Genomic DNA, 18,260 nt, shown 5'->3' on the forward strand with positions numbered 1-18,260 from the left:
ATTTGTGTTTCTCGGATGAGGTGACTCTGAGTGTCTTTCACACGTCTACTGACCGTGTGTGTATCTTCTTTGGAGAAACGTCTGTTTAGGTCTTTTGCTCATTTTTAATTGTTTTCTTGTTGTTGGGTTGTAGGAATTTTTTTTTTTTTTTTGGACAGAGTCTCCCTGTCACTCAGGCTGGAGTGCAGTGGTGCCATTCAGCTCACTGTGACCTCCACCTCCCGGGTTCAAGCAATTCTCGTGCCTCAGCCTCCTGCGCAGCTGGGATGACAGGCATGTACCACCATGCCCAGCCAATTTTTTTGTATTTTTTTAGTAGAGACGGGGGTTTCGCCATGTTGGCCAGGCTGGTCTCGAACTCCTGACCTCAGGTGACTCACCTGCCTCAGCCTCCCAAAGTGCTGGGATTACAGGTGTGAGCCACCGCACCCTGCCAGAATTCGTTATACATTCCGAATACTAATCCTTTATCAGATGTAAGATTGGTAAATATTTTCTCCCATTCTGTGGGTTTTCACTTTCTTCACAGCGTCCTTTGATGCACAAGTTTTAAATTCTGATGCTGTTCAATTTATCTATTTTTTTCTTTGATTGTCTGTGCATTTGATGTCATATCCAAGAAATCACTGCCAAATCCTGTGTCATGAAGCTTTTCCCTACATTTTCTTCTAAGCTCTTTATGGCTTGGGCTCTTACTTTTGGATCTGTGGGCAGGGTGGTAGCCCCAAGCCTCCTCCGGTCCCCAGGCAAGAGCCCCCTCCCCAGGCACTTTTCTTCACTGTACTGTGGTGTTCAGCCTCTGCCACGCTGACAGAAAGCGACAGAGGGCAGGGTCCCCAGCCAGCCCTGCAGCCTCTCCCAGGACCCAGGTCCCCAGGGCCTGCCCATGGCAGCATCCACCGGCAACCCCTCAGGTGGATAAACACAGGGTGGGTGAAGAGCAGGGTCTTCTCTCCCACCCACAGAACCTCTCTGGACCTGCCCGCCCCCACAACCACCTGGATCCCCCTAAAACCCAGTACATGTATCCAGCTGGCCTCCCCTCTCAGGAGAGTGGAGGAGACCTTGACAATCACACCAAATGCTTTGTTCTCCTGCATCAGACCACCTGCCTCGCCAGCCACCGCCCCTGCCCTCAGCTGGCCTCTTGTCCATGCCCGACAGATGGGGGCGGGATGGTGCCACTCCGCTGCTGTGTGCAGGACGGGGTGGCACTTCCATGCCCTCTGAAGAAAGTTCATGTGCAGGGCAGCTCGGCGGAGCAGGTGGGCGGTGGACAGAATGTGGCGCCCTCTGTCCCAGCCTCACAGCCTCCGGGGCTGCCCGTCCTGCCGTAATCACACTGGAATCTTTCCTGCTTTCCGTCACTGTCTCAGCTCATTCGGTGACTCTGCACCCCCCAGGGCCAGAGCTGGGTCCACGCCTGGCAGAGCGGACTGTCTGAGAGGAGTGGTACCATGGCTCCCTGGGGCCGACCTGAGTCACAGCCTCTTTGGGTTCTGTCCGAGGCACATCCCCTGCTGGTGCTAGACAGAAAAAGACACCCGAGGCCGGCTGTGGGAGCCCGGCAGCCAGTGTGTCTGTGCCTGTGTCCCCACGTGGGCCCAGCACAGCCAGGATCGGGGACTGTCCCCACGGAGATAAGGCTGTAACCCCAGCGAGGTTTCCTGTTTCGAGGGAACAATGACAAAACCCGGTGATGATGTATCTACAGATAGGTGTTCCTCTGAGCCCAGGAGCGTTCTTCCTCAGCCTCCGAAAGCCAGGCAGCTCGGGGAGGACGAGGAGGACCGCATCCAGAACGGCCATGGGTACCGAGTACCGAGTACTTCCCCCAGTCCCGGGAGGGAGGCATGACGTCCAGAGAACAAGAGCTCAGCCGCCATCAGGCTGTGGGTAGGGACTGGGCAGGGCCCCCTGAGCCCCACCCTCCCTGAGAACCCACCCCACAGAGCGCCTGCACCCTCTGTCCCATCCTCCACTGTCCCAGGACGTTCCCTGGGGGCCCAGCCAGGCTCCTGCCAAGGCCTGCCCTGTGGGTTCTTCTTCTAGTCCAGCCACGGCCCTGGTCTGGGAGCCCCATGATGGAGCCCAGCAGTGAGGCCTTGGGAGGCGTGCACGGGGCTGGGCCAGCCCTCGTGTCCTGGAAAGGTGTCCTGGGGGGAATCGGGACCACGGCCAGCAGGCGGGGGCTTTCCTGCACAGCCAGAGGGGCAGGGTTAAGGGGGAGAAGCAGCGTCAAGGGGGATGTTGGGTGGCAAAGAAACAAGGCTGTGTCCGGTGGAGCAGCCAGGACCCCAAGGCTACGAGGAGGTGGGCGGTGAGGAGGGCCTGCCTTGGGTCGGGGCCCCACCAAGAGGAGGGACCAACCTTCATGGCTCACCGGGACTCTCCCAGGAAATCCCTCTTTCCTGGGCAAACCCTCCAGTGCCTGAGGAAGAGGCACCGGAGGTCATCTGGGAAAATCATGGACTTGGGGCTGCCACAGGCAGGGGGAGGTTGAACTGCAGGCGGCTATGCCCACCCCAGATGGCACAGAGGCCCCAGGCGATGCCCACCTGGACCCAGAAAATCCCATCCTCATCTTTGGTCTTGTCCGGGGCAACTCCACAGCCAGAAGGAACTTTCTAAAATTCAGGTGGGGCCAGGTGCAGTGGTTCACGCCTATAATCCAGCACCTTGAGAGGCCAAGAGGGGAGGATTGCTTGAGGTCAGGAGTTCAAGACCAGCCTGGTCAACATGGTGAAACCCCATCCTTACTAAAAATACAAAAACTAGCCGGGCATGGTGGCACGTGCCTGTAATCCCAGCTACTCCAGAGGCTGAGGCAGGAGAATCACTTGAACCTGGGGGGCGGAGGTTGCAGTGAGTCAAAATCGTGCCACTGTACTCCAGTCTGGGCAACAGAGCAAGACTCCATCTCAAAAATAAATAAAAATAAAATTAAACACAGATGGGAGCCCCTGCCACCAGCCCTCCTGAGAGCTGTCACCTGCAGAGGCCACACGGGGTGCCTCCACCTGGCTGGGCCCAGTGCCCGTCACCTTTGGCCTGGATGTACGGCTTCAGGTCAGGGCGTCCTTCCAACACCCCCATTCAGGCCACCGGCCTGTCCCTGAACATGGGCATCTGTGTCAGGACTGACACAGGACTTGCTTCTGGCATGTGAGGTCTTATCTCCACCTATCCAAGAGGCCCTCATGGGAAATCGCACCAGCCTCCCAGCCTCCTCGCCACTCCCCACCGTCCGCAAGTCCACTCAGGTGCCCCTTCCCCACTCCACCCACCCTGCCCCAGTAGGAACTCTCACCAGAGGCCAGGGCCACACCCTCTAAGCCCCGACCCCCCTCAGGGGAGTTCAGCGGAGCCCCAGCAGGTAACACGGCCCCTCCCACTTCAGGCTGAAGCATCGAGGGCAGGGCTCTCCATGGCCACTGGGCCTCCCAGGACTCTGAGGGTGGCGACAGGCAGTCTTGGGTGCCTGGGGAATCTGGAGGCTGCTCAGGGAGGGGCCCAGCCCATGGAGGGGGTGTCCTGGGTCTGGACCTGGAGCCAGAGGTCATGCTTGGGCCAGAAGCACGAGGCTCAGAGGGACTGACCAGGCCCCTGGCCCCCCAGGGACTGTCCAGTGAAGCCCAGCCCGGATGCCCATGGGGCCGTGTTTGGCCAGAGAGCCTGGCCTGTCCCTGCAGGGCCACCCTGGAGGTTGTCCTCAGGAGTGGGGGTGAACAGAGCGCAGGCGTTTCTCTGGGCGGGCCCCTTTAGGTACAGGTGCCTCTGCTTCCTGAATCTCGCCTCTGAGGAGGCAGCCTGGGCCCTCGGCCCTCTCTCGGCAGAGGTGGGCCCTGCAGCAGGAGCGGCTGCCCTCACGTGAAAGGCTGCCCTGTTCAGGGTCCTCTGCCCACCTCTGTGGCTGTCCCTTCCCCAGAGGGACCCCTGCCAGCATCAGCTCAAGGAGGTCCCAGCTCCGAATGAGGAGCCCCAGAGGGAGTGGAATGGGGCAGAAACGCTGGCATGGCTGCCTGCCAGGCACCTGACTTCATCTGAGACCCCGGGAGGCCCAGGCTCAGAGCCACAGAGCTCTGTGTCTGCAGGGACAGCCGGCCTGGAGGTGGCAGACATGGCCCTGCTTCCCTCTCATTGCCTCACCTATGGGAAGCTGCCCTGCCCTGGCATCCCGACAGCTCCTGGCAGCCTCCGGGGGGGGAAGCTGTGAGCAAGCTCTGCAGACCCGCTACCACGTATGCTGACCTGGGCCTGCTCTCCTTCGGACAGGGCGGCTGGCGGTCCTTTCCGGTTCCAGAGGGTGGGAAACGGTGCAGCTTCCTGGGACAAGGGTGGGTCCATGGGCAGATGACTCTGAAGGGCTCTAGTGGGAGTCAGACCCCAGGAGGACTCACAGGTGCAAGGCCAGGAAGATGAGCTTCCTTTGCCCTCAGGCAGCGTCCCTCCCCAGGCCTCAGTCCACCACCTGTGACAACCACTACATTCTTTGACAAATGTTTTTAAAAAGCCATAGTTCATGAGTCCAGATCAAGGGAGATCAGTGATCCACGTGCTGCCTCTGCCTGCCGTAGCAAGCACACGGCTCCCCCTGGAGCGAATGCAGGGGGCGGTGTCTGGGGGAAAAGGCCAGCCCCTCCCAGGTGCCGTTGCTCAGGTAGACAGTTTCACCCAGGGCGTCTCCAGGTCTCCAGGGAAATCTGCTTCCAGCCAACAGCGTTCCTTTGTTCCCATAGCAACAGGGTCCTGCACTCCCGTTTCCAGGGAAACCCAGCTCTCAGCGTCCCGATTGCCACAGCAACGCCTACGGGCTCAGCTGGCCATACTGTCTCACCCACAGGACGAGGGCAGCTGGGTGCCCAGGCTTGGGTCGCAGGACTGCAGAGCCAGGTGCCACACAGGTGTGGGGCCTGTGCACCAAGGAAGACCCTGGCCAGTTGGAGGAGACTTGCCGGGGAGCAGGGCCCGGACTTCTGTGGGGTCCTGTGTTCTAGGCTGCAATGAGCTCTGCCTCCAGTGAGCCCGGCAATGGGGATGCCTCCCAAAAGCCCCCACTGGGGCTGGACGTCGTGATCCAGGTCAGTGGGGCGGTCGCTTCCCTTCTACCTCCTGAGAGCAGGTTGGACATGGCACAGAGAGGGGGTGGCCAGGCAGGACCTTCCTGGTTCCCAGGGCACTTTCCACTTGCTCACGTGTTCGCCTCGAGCGTGCAGGCAGTCACGGATGCAAGCAGGCACACCTGTACACACACACCGGCAGCCTCCAGCCCGGAGAGAAAGCCTGGGGAGAGAGAGCTCTGGGCCGCTGCTGGCTATGGACGTTCAGGTGGCCAGCGTCCTGGCAGCCACAGGCTTGCAGGCTGCACACCGGGGTGGGGACAGGCAGACAGCCCTCGGCACTGACATTCTGGGACCTCTTTCACTGCCCTCCCGTGGCAAAGTGTGGGAGCCAGCGGGGCCTCCCTGGGGCAGTGTTCCCATTGCTGCACATTTGTGGGCGGCTGTGGCTTCCAGATGTTCTGGTTCTGTCTTCATAGCACCTGGTGTGTGCAAACAGTGGCTGGGCATTGTCCCGTGTCCCTTTCCCCTCGCCTCCCTCCCTCCCAGAGCCCAGCCTGCGGTCCCACCTCAGACATCCCTCCTCCTTGAACTGCCATCACCCGCTGCTGGCCCCTGCAGCCAGGCCCCACCTCCAGCAGACCCCTCGGGATCCCAGGGAACCCCTGATGAACTGGCCTACTCGCGGTTGCTTGTTAACCCGGCTCTTAGCCTCTCAAAACTGTGCCATGGCAGGCTGACACGGCCCTATCCAAACAGCACAGGTCACCTGAAAAGAGAGGTGGCCATAGCTGGTGCAGGTGACTGAGTGACAGGGTAGACACAGGATTTGCTCACACAAATGGCCGCACGAGGACTCAGGGCAGGATATTTGAATCAGGTGATGCAACGAGACAAAGAGATGTCATGGGGTGACCTCTATCTCCTCCACCTGGGGTGACCTCTGACCTCCACCTCCTCCACCTGGAGTGACCTCTGACCTCTACCTCCTCCACTTGGGGTGACCTCTATCTCCTCCACCTGGGGTGACCTCTGACCTCCACCTCCTCCACCTGGGGTGACCTCTACCTCCTCCACCTGGGGTGACCTCTACCTCCTCCACCTGGGGTGACCTCTGACCTCCACCTCCTCCACCTGGGGTGACCTCTGACCTCCACCTCCTCCACCTGGGGGTGACCTCTACCTCCTCCACCTGGAGTTCGGCCAGCTCTGCCTGGGTGTCGGCTCCATGAGTTCTGAGAGCAGGGCTGGTGAATGCAGGCTGGAGAGCTAGCATACTACATTTACAGGACACTTGCCGCCCTGTGAGGACTCTCATCCCCTCGGATGTCAGGAAAGCCGAGCCTAAGGGTTGGAGGGAGCTGCTGTGGTTAGCGGCTGGTCTGAGGCCGGTGCTGCCACCAGGCAAGGGCATGAGCGCCGTGCAGATGTGGCTGAGGGATGCTTTGTCTGACCCCAAATTCCCACTGTCCCCGGGAAACTCATCTGGAGGCTACACAGGCCCCAGTGAGGTCAGCTCTGCCTGCCCTCCCGACACCTGTTATTTTCGCTGTAGTGATTGAGATCTTGATGCCATTACCCCAGAGTGAGCAGGCAGCAGGCGGGCGCCAGATGCTCAGATCAGCTGTCCAGATGGGCGGCAGAACCGTAGGAATCCTCCACCCTCTAGCTACAGCCTGGGAGACCGCAGGGCCTGGAGAAGGCTGTGACTTGAGGATGCAGGAGCCTGCCCCGTGACTAGGGGTGGTGGCTATGGACAGACGGTGAACATGCTCCCAGGCCAGGAGAAGCCCCTCTGACATCCTCTACCTCCAGCCCCAGCTGCTCTCCCCTCCTCTGGAAGCCCCCCAGCAACCTCTGCACAGCACCCCAGAATGCCCCCCACCCCAGAATGCCCCCCACCCCAGAGCTGGAACTGGATTTAAGGGGGCAGGCTTGGAAACTCTCAACCTCTGTCCCTGGGGTGAGCAAGTCGGACATGCGGAGCGCAAAGCCCCCTGAAATTACACATGAATTGGGGGATATCTGTGACTGCTTCGAGGGGTGAGGGGCGTGCCTTTGCTCGGAATCTCCAGCATCCAGACCCACAGCTGATGGAGAAGCACGGTGCACAGGCTCCTGGACAAGGAACCCAGCACAGGAAGTCCAGTTCCCACAGGAAGTCCAGTTCCCTCAGGAAGTCCAGTTCCCACAGGAAGTCCAGTTCCCTCAGGAAGTCCAGTTCCCACAGGAAGTCCAGTTCCCTCAGAGCCGGGGGCTCCTCAAACTCTGTTTCTCTGGGCTTGAGTTTCCATTCACGCTATTTTTCTAGGAAATTGTCCATTACATCTAAATTTTCAAGTTTATTGGCAAAAGTTGTTCACAATATCTTCTCCTGTCTTTCGGATGCCTGCAGGATCTGTGGGGTAACCGGCTGACCCTCTTTGCTGGGGGGGCTTGAGACAGGGGTTTCCCAGGACTCCAGACAGCCTTGGGTCCGGAACCCAAGTCCCGGGCACAGCGGGGAGGAAGTGGCTGTCCTGAAGTGGCATCCCCTTCCTCGTTTCTGATGCTAGCCGCGTATTGATCCTCCTCATGGCATTCTTAGCTTGTGTTTCACTAACCTACATATCCATTCTTCCTTTGCTTTCAGTTTATCTGGGTTTGTTCTTCATCTAACTTCTGGAAATATGTGCTTGACTCATTGATTGTTCAGCCTTTTTAAAAATTTCTTTTTTCTGGCTGGGCACAGTGGCTCACACCTGTAATCCCAGCACTTTGGGAGGCCAAGGCAGGCGGATTGCTTGAGGTCAGGAGTTTGAGACCAGCCTGGCCAACATGGTGAAACTCCATCTCTACTGAAAATAGCCAGGCGTGGTGGCGGGCACCTGTAATCCCAGCTACTCAAGAGGCTGAGGTGGGAGAATCGCTTAAACCCAGGAGGTGGAGGTGGCAGTGAGCCGAGATTGTGCCACTGTACTCCAGCCTGGGAGACAGAGCGAGACGCTGTCTCAAAAAAATAAAATAAAATTTTTTAAAAATAAAAATAATTTTTTTCTCTTTAAATTGTGGAAAAGTACACATAACATGAAACTGACCATTTTAATCATTTTTAGGAAGAATTCTGCAGCACTAAGCACATTCGCAGTGTTGAACAACCATCACCACCACGTCCAGAACTTTTTTGGAGACAGAGTCTTGTCTTTATCGCCCAGGTTGGAGTGCAGTGGTGCGATCTCAGCTCACTGCAACCTCCACCCTCCCATCCTCAAGCAATTCTCGTGCCTTAGCCTCCCCAGTAGCTGGGACTACAGGCACACACCACCATGCCCAGTTATTTTTTGCATTTTCAGTGAAGACAAAGTTTCACCATGGTAGCCAGGAGGGTCTTGAACTCCTGACCTCAAGCAACGTGCCCGCCTCGACTTCCCGAAGTGCTGGAATAACAGGTGTAAGCCACCACACGCAGCCCCAGAATTTTCATCTTCCCAAACTGAGGCTCTGTCCCCGTTTGACATTCGCGCCCCATTCCCCACTCTCTCGGCCCCTGCCATCCTACTCTCTGGCTCTACGAACTTGGTGACTCTGGGAGCCTCGTCTAAGGGGATCAGATGGCATTTGTCCCTTCGTGGCTGGTTTATTTCACTGAGCATGACACCCTCGAGGTCCACCCATGTTGTAGCAGGTGCCAGCATTTCCTTCCTTTTTAAGGCTGAGTAATATTCTGCTCGTGAAGGGATCACCCTGTGCTTATTTGTTCGTCTCTGAATGGAGGCCTGGGTGGCTTCCGCCCGTTGGCCGTTGTGAAAACGCTTGCTGTGAACCTCGGGGTACAAATATTTCTTCGAGCCTCCACTTTTAATTCTTCCGGGTAGATGCCCAGAAGTGGATGGCTGGATCGCAGAGAGTCTACGTTTACTTTTGTGGGGACCCATCATGCCGTCTTCCACAGTCACCGCACCGTCTTACCTTCCTGCTTCTTTTCCTCTCTGATGTACGCACTTCCCTCCAAGCAAGGTTTATTTGTCCAAACTGTTGTTACTCACACCACTTTTCACACCACATGTGTGGGTTTCTCCTGACACCAGCCAATTCTCCAGCTCTCTGGACACCAGCTAGCCATCCTACAATTCAATCCAGTTCGGACCCTAACCATCCAGAGCTGGCACAGACCCACAGTTTAAGGACTCGATCCCATAAAGCTGCCCCACCTCAGATGCCAATCACAAGTCCTCGGCCTCCCGTATTCTGTCTGACTGGCTATGAATTAGGGGTTCTGACAACTCCCTGCTCAACTTGATAATTTGCTGGAACAGCTCACAGACCTCTCAAAGTGACTTTTCCATTTGATTACCTGTTAATTATAAAGGACACAACTCAGGACTAGCCAGAGGGAGAGGTGCCCAGGTCAAGGTATAGGGGGCAGGGACGGAGCCTCCAGGCCCCTGGGTACACCAACCACCCACAGCACTGCCTTGTATTCAGCAACTCAGCCTGCCCTGTGGTTTGGGGTTTTAATGGAACCTTCATTAAGTAGGCAAAATTCATTTAATCATTGGCCATTGGTAATCAGCTCCAGAGACAGCTCCTCTCCCCTCCCCAGATGTCGGGGTGTGAGGCTGAAAGCACCAATGCTCTAATCGTGCCCTGGTCTTTCTGGTAACCAGCCCCTACTTTGCGGCTATCCAGGGGCCCGGCCATCAGCCGTGTCCTAGGCCAACAAAAGACACGCTTATCACTCAGGAGATCCCAAGGGCCCAAGTCTAGAGTCCCCACCACAGGACAGGAGTGGTGGATGGTTTCTAAGTGGCCAGGCCACGGTGCCCATCACCAAGCCCCACACTGTCACAAGCAAGCCAGAGGCAGACGCTCAGCCCGTCTCCAAATCTCCCAGGCCACATCCAGGTCTTGTCAGGCACAGCCAGGGCCACTGTGCTAACGACACGGGTCCATCCTCCCGCTCAGGAACCCCTACCAGCCCCGTGGTCCGAGGATCACGTCCCACAGTCCTCCACACCACATTCGAGGCCCTCGCAGTCTGGCTCCAGGTTCCTCCCCACCCCATTCACCCCCATCCCCACTGGCCCTCTCCCAGGCCCCGCGTGGCTCCCTGGAGACACACCCCCTCCACCTTTGCTTCCACAGCTCCCTCCACATGGACACAGTGCCCAGGCTCACTAGCTGGTAGGTTCTTTCTTATCCCACCTCCCCCAGGAAGCCTGCGTGGGCACCAGGGACACAGGGACAAAAAGGAAAGACAGCATCCTTGCCCTCCTCGAGTTCCTTGTTCTGGGTCATTTTGCTGTTAGTGATGCGGACCTCAGGCAGCTCCAGCTGACCTCTTAGTCTTCCGAGCAGTGCACTGCATCCAAGCCTGTCTGTGTGCCAGGCATTGTGTTGGGGGCATAGAAGGGCATGAGAGGTTGTCTCTCCCCATCCACAGTCCCTGCCTCAATGCCTGGCCGGGGTCCTTCCTGCAGGGGTAGCTGAGATTTATCACCACCTGAAGAGCAAACTGACACCCACAGAGACATGTTCCCGCTCCGGGGTGATGCCCAGGCCCAGAGTGTGCTCCACAAACACGGAGACTTAAACTGAGCAGTTGCTGAAATACAGCATTTTGGAGGCCAGGTGTTATCCCAGGCACAGAGAAGCTCTTTTTCCTAAGGAAATGGAGCCTGGCAGGAGGCCACCCGGCCCAAGGCCCTCTCTGCGGCGGGCCAGGCTGCGGAAGGACGGCAAGCAGACGTCCGGTGGCTGGGCTTGGCCGCAGGCCCTGTCCTCAGATGTGCTCTCCAAGCTGTGCCTGCTCCTGGCAAGGCCAGACTACCCCACCCGGGGATGCTGGGAGGGCCATGGAGGGACCGGGAGGGAAAGGCAGCAGCCACAGCACGGCTGGGCTCAGAGACCGAAGGAAAGAGGCTGCTGCCCGGCCCAGAAGCTGCCTGGTTCCCTGCCCTTTGCTCAGGCTGGGGAGGGGGCACACAGGGGAGGAGACCTGCAGCGGAGCCAAGTCCAGACGCCGCCACTGGGAAGGCTCATCAGTGACCACCCTTGTGCGCGAGTGGGGGCCCGAGGCTGGAGTCCCAGTCCTAACGCTGCTGCTGAGCAGGTGCCCTTGAGCAAGTCTCAGAGGTGCCAAGCCTCACCCTCCTCACCCATTAAGGCGGAGGCCAGAAGCCTCCAATGCAGGTCAGGACGATGGCTGTGAAAACGTTTGCAAGTGGAGAGCGCGGAGAACCCTGCGGGCTGATGCTGGCACGTGCCTTCACTCTCGTGGACACACATCTTTCATTTTCCACTGAGCACTGGTCCTTGATGCCGTCCAAACCCCCAAGCCCAGCCTCCCTTCTACAAGAGCAGGACCTGGCAGCCCCTGCAGCGCTCCTCGCGGCCACACGGGGGCACTGTTGGAGCTTGGGGAAGGCACCCTCCACCCTCTGGCTGGGAGCTGCCTCCACCCCACCCCTCACTCGGGGGTCCACCCTCCACCCCCTCAATGAGGGTGACCCAGGCTGACCGAGGAGCCTGCTGGTGGGTGGGCGGGGGTCCCAGTGGACATGCTCTCCCTCCCTGCCCCCGTCCTGCCCCCAGCTCAGGCAACCGTCCAAGCAGGATGGGACAGCAGGGGCGGTGAGGTTGCTGAGGGCTGGTGGGGCCAGTGCCCCTTGGGTCTGAGCTTCAGCAGGCCCCTGACCGTCCCTGCTTCAGGTGGCTTTGACGAGGGTTTGGGGATTTCCCTTCGGGGCTTCTGACCCCTGACAGCCTCTCCAAGGTCATGCCCCAGGTGCAAGGATCAGAATCAGTGCAACAGTGTGGCCTCCAGATAAAGCCAAGACTTGGGTTGTTCGGTGCAGGCCTAGAGTCCCTGCGCCCTCCCTGCAGGTGGAAGCCTTTTGCAGGCAGTACAGTCTGGCAGGTGCATTCTGGCTCCACCCCACCCCAGTGGAGAGCTGGTGTCGTGTCCCTGGCCTCAGCTTCCCCATCTGCAACATCGAGTATGATAAGGCGACCTCCTGGCCCCCCATTCCGGGATCTTGGCCAAGACCCCAGAATGTGGAAGGGGTGTAAGAGGCGAGGCCCTGGCAGCGGCCCTGAAACCCCCGGTCCCCAGCAAGTGCCAAAGTGCAGGTGGAGCCCTGGATCCACAGGAGGGTTCTGAATCCATCAGAGGGTGGAGGTCGTTTGCCTCCAGGCAAGATTCCAGCAGCTTGCATTTCCCAGGAGCTGGTGGCCAGTTGGGGGCAGGCAGCCGAGGCCACACGTGGTCCATCCACTGCACCCTCACAGAGCCCCAGCCCCCGGCCCTGGGACCCAGGAGGGCCTGGATTGCCAATGCTCCCATTTCACAGATGGGGACATGAGGTGGGGGGTAACACACCCAGGGTCTCTGTTTATTGGTGGCATAGCAAGGAACCCAGTCCAGCTCTCTTAGAGGGGAGCCCTGCTCTGACCCTGGGGAGGCAGAGTTATGGGGAGCCCACATTTCCCCCAAGTTCGGCTATCCCTCTCCATACAACCAAATGGGGTGGTGCAGCGGTGAGGACCCGCTGGCTCTCCCTGCTGGGCCACCCCCTTCAGGGCCAGGATCGGGTTGAGCAGGCCAGCTGCCCCTAGGGTAGCTCCACGCAGGGGCTGTGACCTCCCTGGGGTCTTTAATGCAGGTTGAGTTGAAGAGGGTGCTGGGTGCGGGAGGAAGATACACCGGGCTCAACTGTGAGTCTGGAACCTTAAGGGAAAGTGACCTCCAGCCCTGGGGCTCCCTCCCACATCCAGGCCTTCTAGAATAGATCCCACCACAAGGCCTTCTAGAATAGAAGCCCCCAGCCCGACCTGGGCCCCAGCCTGGGCCCACCCCTCAGAGGCCCCGAGCAGGAAACGGGCAGGCCCAGAAGGACCCACAGGCCGCGGAGGGAATGCCCTGCCCGGACCGCTGGCGCAGGTGGCAGCACGGAGCCCGGGGGAGGGGCCTCAGGACCACCCTGGAGCCACGGGAAGGAGGCAGCTTCGGGTGCGTCCCAATCGCTTAGGTTGGCGGCACAGGCCTCCGGACACGCCGACCCCCCCTTCTCTCCCCTCCCATTCCTGCCTCTCTCCTGCTCGCTCCTTCCCTCAGCCCTTCTCTCCTCCGGCGGTTCTGTGGGGGCGGCGCTGCCCTCACACTCCAAAGTCACGCCCCCTGCGCCCCCCTCTGCGTCCCCCCGCGACCCCCTGCTGGCCCCCTCTGTCCCCCGTGCCCCCTTCTGCGTCCCCTACCCCCCGTGCCCCCTGCACGCCTCCTGCGTCCCCGCGCCCCCCTCTGCGCTCCCCCTGCGCCCCCGCGCCCCCTCCATGCCTCCTGCTTCCCCTGCGCCCCCGCCCCCCCCCACGCCCCCTGCGTCCTCCGCCCCCCTGAACGCCCCCTGCACCCCCCGCGCTCCCCGAGCCCCCCTCCGGCTCCAGCTGGGCCGCGGCCCATTGCAGGCACCCGTCCACAGATGGAACCCATTACGCCCCAGCGCCTCTCGGGACGTCCCGCTAATAAGTGACCCTCTGTAAATGTTAGGAATGAGTCAAGTTTACGCCACGCTGCTGCCTTCCCGTTAGCGGGTGGCGCCGCTGATGCCCGGGGGAGCGCAGGGCGGGAGCTGCTGAGCAGGCGGAGGGAGGGCGGGGCAGAGCCCTTCCCGGCCTGGGGGGTTGAGCCTGGCCTGACGGTCTCTGATCAAGGAGCCTGGGGTGCCTCTTGCCACCCTGCTGGGCCTCCATTCTCCGCTGTACAAAATAAGGGGTTTAGGACAGAATAGCGGAGCCCCTTCCGGCAGCTCTCCTCCTGGTTGGTGGTCTTGGCACCTGGGTCCCAGCTGGGCCCAGGAGGAGGAGCAGGGACGTCCCTCCCCCTCCCCCACTGGGCTGCTGCTCCCAAAGGGGGCCCATTACTCCCTCCAGAAGAAGAGGCAGTGGGGGAATCTGCAGTGCAGGGAAACCTGCCGTGAAGACACCTCCCAAGACCTCCCAGGGGACTGAGATGCAGACTCTGGTGCATCTCCGGACTCTGGAGCTGTCCGCAGGAGGGCTGGCTGGCCCCGGACCTCCGCTCACACTGGGAGGCATTTGCTGAGTGGCTGACCTTCACAGGGCAGCAGGGTCAGAATAGGGCCTCTCCAGGTGCCATGCTGAGCCTGGGTCCGTGGTGACTCTCCAACCTTGGCGAGGGGTGCTGAGATCTTTGGGGTGCAGATGGAGGATGAGGCCTGTGTCCAGGAAGCATGGGACAGCACATACCAGGTGCAGAAGGCCTGGCTGGGGTCAGGAGGAGGGCCGGGGTTGGGGAGCAGGGCACAGCCACCAGCCCAGGCCTGAGGTCAGAATCCGGGGACGCAAGCAGGGTCTCAGGGAGGGCCAAGAGAAGATGGGAGGCAGGAGGCGGCCAGGTGGTCACCCACAAGGACCCTGGGCAGGAGGAAGATGCGGGAGGCACAAGGTGGGGGAGCTGCTCTGTGGACCCCAGGGAGAGGGGTCCTCCGTGCTGACGTGGGAGCCAGGCAAGGAGGACTTGGGCAGACTCCGCCGGAGTGTCATGCTGGAGAGCCCCTAGGAGTGGACATCCCCTCCCAGCTTCCCCTGGCAAGCATCCGGTCACCCTTTAGTAGTTAATTCACTGCCTGAAATTTAGATACCCTTAAGGCAGCAGGCCAGGGGACAGCTGTGGCCTTGTGTACTCCTGTGGGATCCTGCCTGGGCTTCTGCTGATTTGGCACAGTCGACTTCCGTGTTCACAGAGCCCTATGTGTCCTGCCCACAGTCAGTAATCTATTCCACCTGGCAGGAGTCCCCTGCCCTGGTGCCTCGGCCCTCGCCAAGCTGTGCCCTTGCCCAGCAAAATGCCATTAGGGCCCAAGACCCTCAAAACCAGGCTGGGATACCCAGGACACCCGGTGCTCCTGGGGCAGAAGGGCAGCCACTCAGCAAACACCTCCCGAGTGTGAGCTCAGGTCCTGGACCCTCCTGCCCGCTTCTGGGCCTATTGGAGTCTCTTCCCTGGCAGCTTCCACGAAGGACCCACTTGGGAAGGAAGGCTGTCCTCGCTGCCCTCACTGCCCTGGCCCATGCAGCCCTCTGAGGGCAGCCTGAGGGTGGGAGTCCCAGACTCTGCCCAGAATTCATGGCCGTGGGAGGAGAGGGCTCCACGGGCTCTGCTCATCCTCAGAGCCTCAAGCATGCAGCCCCAGGCCTGCCCACCCTCCCGATGGACCGAGCCTGCGGAGGGGCAGCGGGCAGCTGAGCAGAGAAGGATGGGTTCAGCCTCAGCCCTCCAACCCGTCCTCAGCCCCCGCCCCACGCCACACACACACACGCTGGGCTCTGTGACTGCTACGTGAGATCTCGGTCCCTCCTCTGGCCCCACCGTGCAAACAAGCTGTGAGACCACCTGCTTCAGGTGGGCGAGGATGTTGGGTTTCTTGTGCAGCAGAGGCAAAGGCTCTGCTGTCAGCATCCCCTAGGGGACCGGTGACCGCTTAGCCAGCGTTCAGCCCAGCCCCCACCAAGACAGGGCAGAGCCCCAAGCGCAGTACCTGCTGGCCTCGGCTGGGTGTGGTCCTCCTTTCCGGAACCTGGGGACAGGCACAGCCCCACTCCACAGGTGGAGAACCAAGGCATGCACCTGAATGACCTGCCCAGCCTCACCCTGTCCTCTCCAAGGCACTCCGCTGCCTTGGGGTGGCCCTGTGGTGGCTCCCATTCAGGGGGATTGTAGGGGGGTGCCTGGCAGCTGCTGGGGGCTGCCATCTCCAGATATCTCTGGGGGTGTCTTTCAGAGACTGGAGGACGCCATACTGAGTCCCACGGCCAGCAGGGAAGACCGGGCACTGACCGTGCGTGGGGAAGGCCGGCGGGCCTCACCCACCCCCGTGCCCGCCCGTATCCGTGAGATCGTGGCCGGCAGCCTGAGTGAGGAGCCACCCCAAGGTGACGGTGAGGGGGACAGTCCTGGGCCCGGGGCTGGCCCCACTCCCCACAGGGCCACCCTCAGGGGCATCACATCAATACCCACAGGGCACTCAGCAGGGCCTCAGCAGGGCTGCCTCTGTGTGGCACCCTTGTGTCCACCTGAGTCTCTGCTTCATTGGTGTTGGTTTCTCCCTCAGCGTGGAAATGCTAGACACGGGCACTCAGGGAGCACAGGCGCCCACCCCCCGAGCTCTGCCCTTCCTGCACCCACCCCAGGCCCCTGTGCTGCCTCCAATTGTCCACCTGGCGGCTGAGGAATCAGCTCCAGGCCGCCTGTTCAGTGTGTGCCCAGGACTCCTTTGCGCGTGGGTCCCAGGGATCCCTCTCTCCCAGGATCTCTCCGGCCTCCTGCAGGCCCAGGTAACTGGCTGTGTGTGTATTTACAAAAGCACCTTATTACTCAGGGACCAGGTCCCTTCCCCCAGAAGCAGCAGGGCTCGTGGCTTCACAGACAGGACGAGTGCCCAGCGTTCAGGCCGCCCACATACTCTGCTGCCATTGGTTTAGGGCTCGGCCTGGGCCTGGGTCTGCATTGGGGTTCCCGGTACTCTGAGGTGGTAGGATTCCAATTAACATGAGAGGAAGCGGGGCTCAGAGTGTGAAGTCTGCCTCCCTATGTCAGGGTCCCCGGCTCAGAGCTGGGGCCCCTCCCAGGAGATGCGGGCAGGTCCAGCAGCTAGAGCCCGGTGGCCAGCCCAGGGTTCCACCGTGGAGAGAGGGCACAAGACTGAGTGCGGGTGGGCCCTGGTCTGGCCACCCAGGCTGAACCAGGTACCATGCAGCAGGGGTACAGGAGCCAACAGCCACCATGGCCCGAGTGCAAGAGGAGAACGAGCTCCTGCAGGAGGAGCTGACCCGGCTGAGGGACCTGCTGGCCCAGGCCGGCGCTGAGCGAGATGAGCTGGCCAGCAGGTGCCGTGTGGTCAGTGAGCAGGTGAGTGTATGCAGCAGACTCAGGACAGGCGGAAGGGGGCAGCCTGGCCCTTGGTGAGGGGTCACTTTGTCGGGCCTGCAGTCAGAGCTGGGACCATCGGCAATTTCTAAGACTGGGAAAGACAGAGTGTCAGCCACCGGACATCCAAACCCTGGGCAACAGATGAGGAAACTGAGGCAACCGGTGGGATAACAGGCGAGAGGTGGGAGGCCAAGCAGCACGTGCCCAGGCTGTTCCCTGATGCCCAGCATGTCCCCGAGGTCTCGCAACCCAGCTTAGGCACTGACTGGTCCCTGTACCTGCCCAGGAGCCCTGTGGGGTGGCCTGGCCAGTCCTGACCCGGAGCCCAGTGCTCAGCCCAGCATCAGCACAAAGCGGGCACCTGCACGGCAGAGGACAGCAGGCCAGCGGGCACCGATCCCACCCCCGGCCGGAGCTCACAGAGAAATGGCTCCACCCCAGCCTCCTGACCCTTTCCTGACAACTGAGGCTGACTGGGACCGCTTGGACCTCAGAAGACAGGGAAGGGGCCAGAGGCAGGGCTGTATCTTTGGTCCCCTGGTGGCTGCAGTGCCTTCCAGGGTGACCTGTGAGGTGAGCGAGGGGCATATTTAGTCACAAAATGTGGAGCTGGGGAGGGCCTCCCATTGTGTAGCCAGGGAAACCGAGGCAGAAAGGTCAAGAAACCTGCGAGGCCAGAGCCTCTCTCCGATGTCGGCTGCTCCAAGGCATGCTGGCTTCTGAGGCAGGACTTGGTAAGGAGCCAGTGCATGGAGTGGGGTGTCCAACCCACTTTGTGGGGGACTCAGGGCCCCTGCTGCACCCATGCCATCTTCAGAGCCCCCATGGTTCTGCATGGCAGGTCAGATGACCCCACTTTCCAGATAAAGGAGTCAAGGCTCAGAGGCAGCCAGTGATCACCCAGGACACACCGCCATTACTGGGGCTGAGACCTGAACCCCTGAACCAGGTCTGGCCCCTTCTTAGCCACGTGACCAGTGGCCAGTATCGGGCACCAGTGGGGTCCCCCGTGGGCCTCGCCTTCTGGAACGGTCCTTCCCAGGACCGGCAACAGCACCAGCCCCATAGGGGTGCCCTCAGCTCTCCTAGGAGCCCACTCTCTGCTCCCCACCCAGTTCTATCACGCCCTGACCCCCCCACGGGAAACACGTTTCCATTGTTGCTAGCACCCCTGGGAGCCCCTGAGGGCAGGACCTGGGGTCTACCCCACCTGATGGGGGCCCCAGTGCGTCTGTGAGCTGCCAGCTCTTCCTGGGGGCCCCTGAGGGCAGGAC

General features: G+C 60.6%; 1 protein-coding gene across 1 annotated transcript in view; it reads left to right on the plus strand.

The window, feature by feature from the left end:
- Positions 1–5,003: 5,003 nt before the first annotated feature.
- The window catches only part of CROCC2 (ciliary rootlet coiled-coil, rootletin family member 2), an 85,450-nt gene continuing 72,193 nt past the window's right edge, over positions 5,004–18,260 (plus strand). Inside the window, exons 1-3 of the mRNA XM_026449074.1 lie at positions 5,004–5,081; positions 15,839–15,989; positions 16,814–16,965. Of these exons, the coding sequence (XP_026304859.1) occupies positions 5,004–5,081; positions 15,839–15,989; positions 16,814–16,965 (381 nt within the window). The remainder of the gene's footprint in view (positions 5,082–15,838; positions 15,990–16,813; positions 16,966–18,260) is intronic.

This window comes from Piliocolobus tephrosceles, chromosome 11 (genome assembly GCF_002776525.5).
Source record: "Piliocolobus tephrosceles isolate RC106 chromosome 11, ASM277652v3, whole genome shotgun sequence".
In the NCBI taxonomy this organism is placed as follows: domain Eukaryota; kingdom Metazoa; phylum Chordata; class Mammalia; order Primates; family Cercopithecidae; genus Piliocolobus; species Piliocolobus tephrosceles.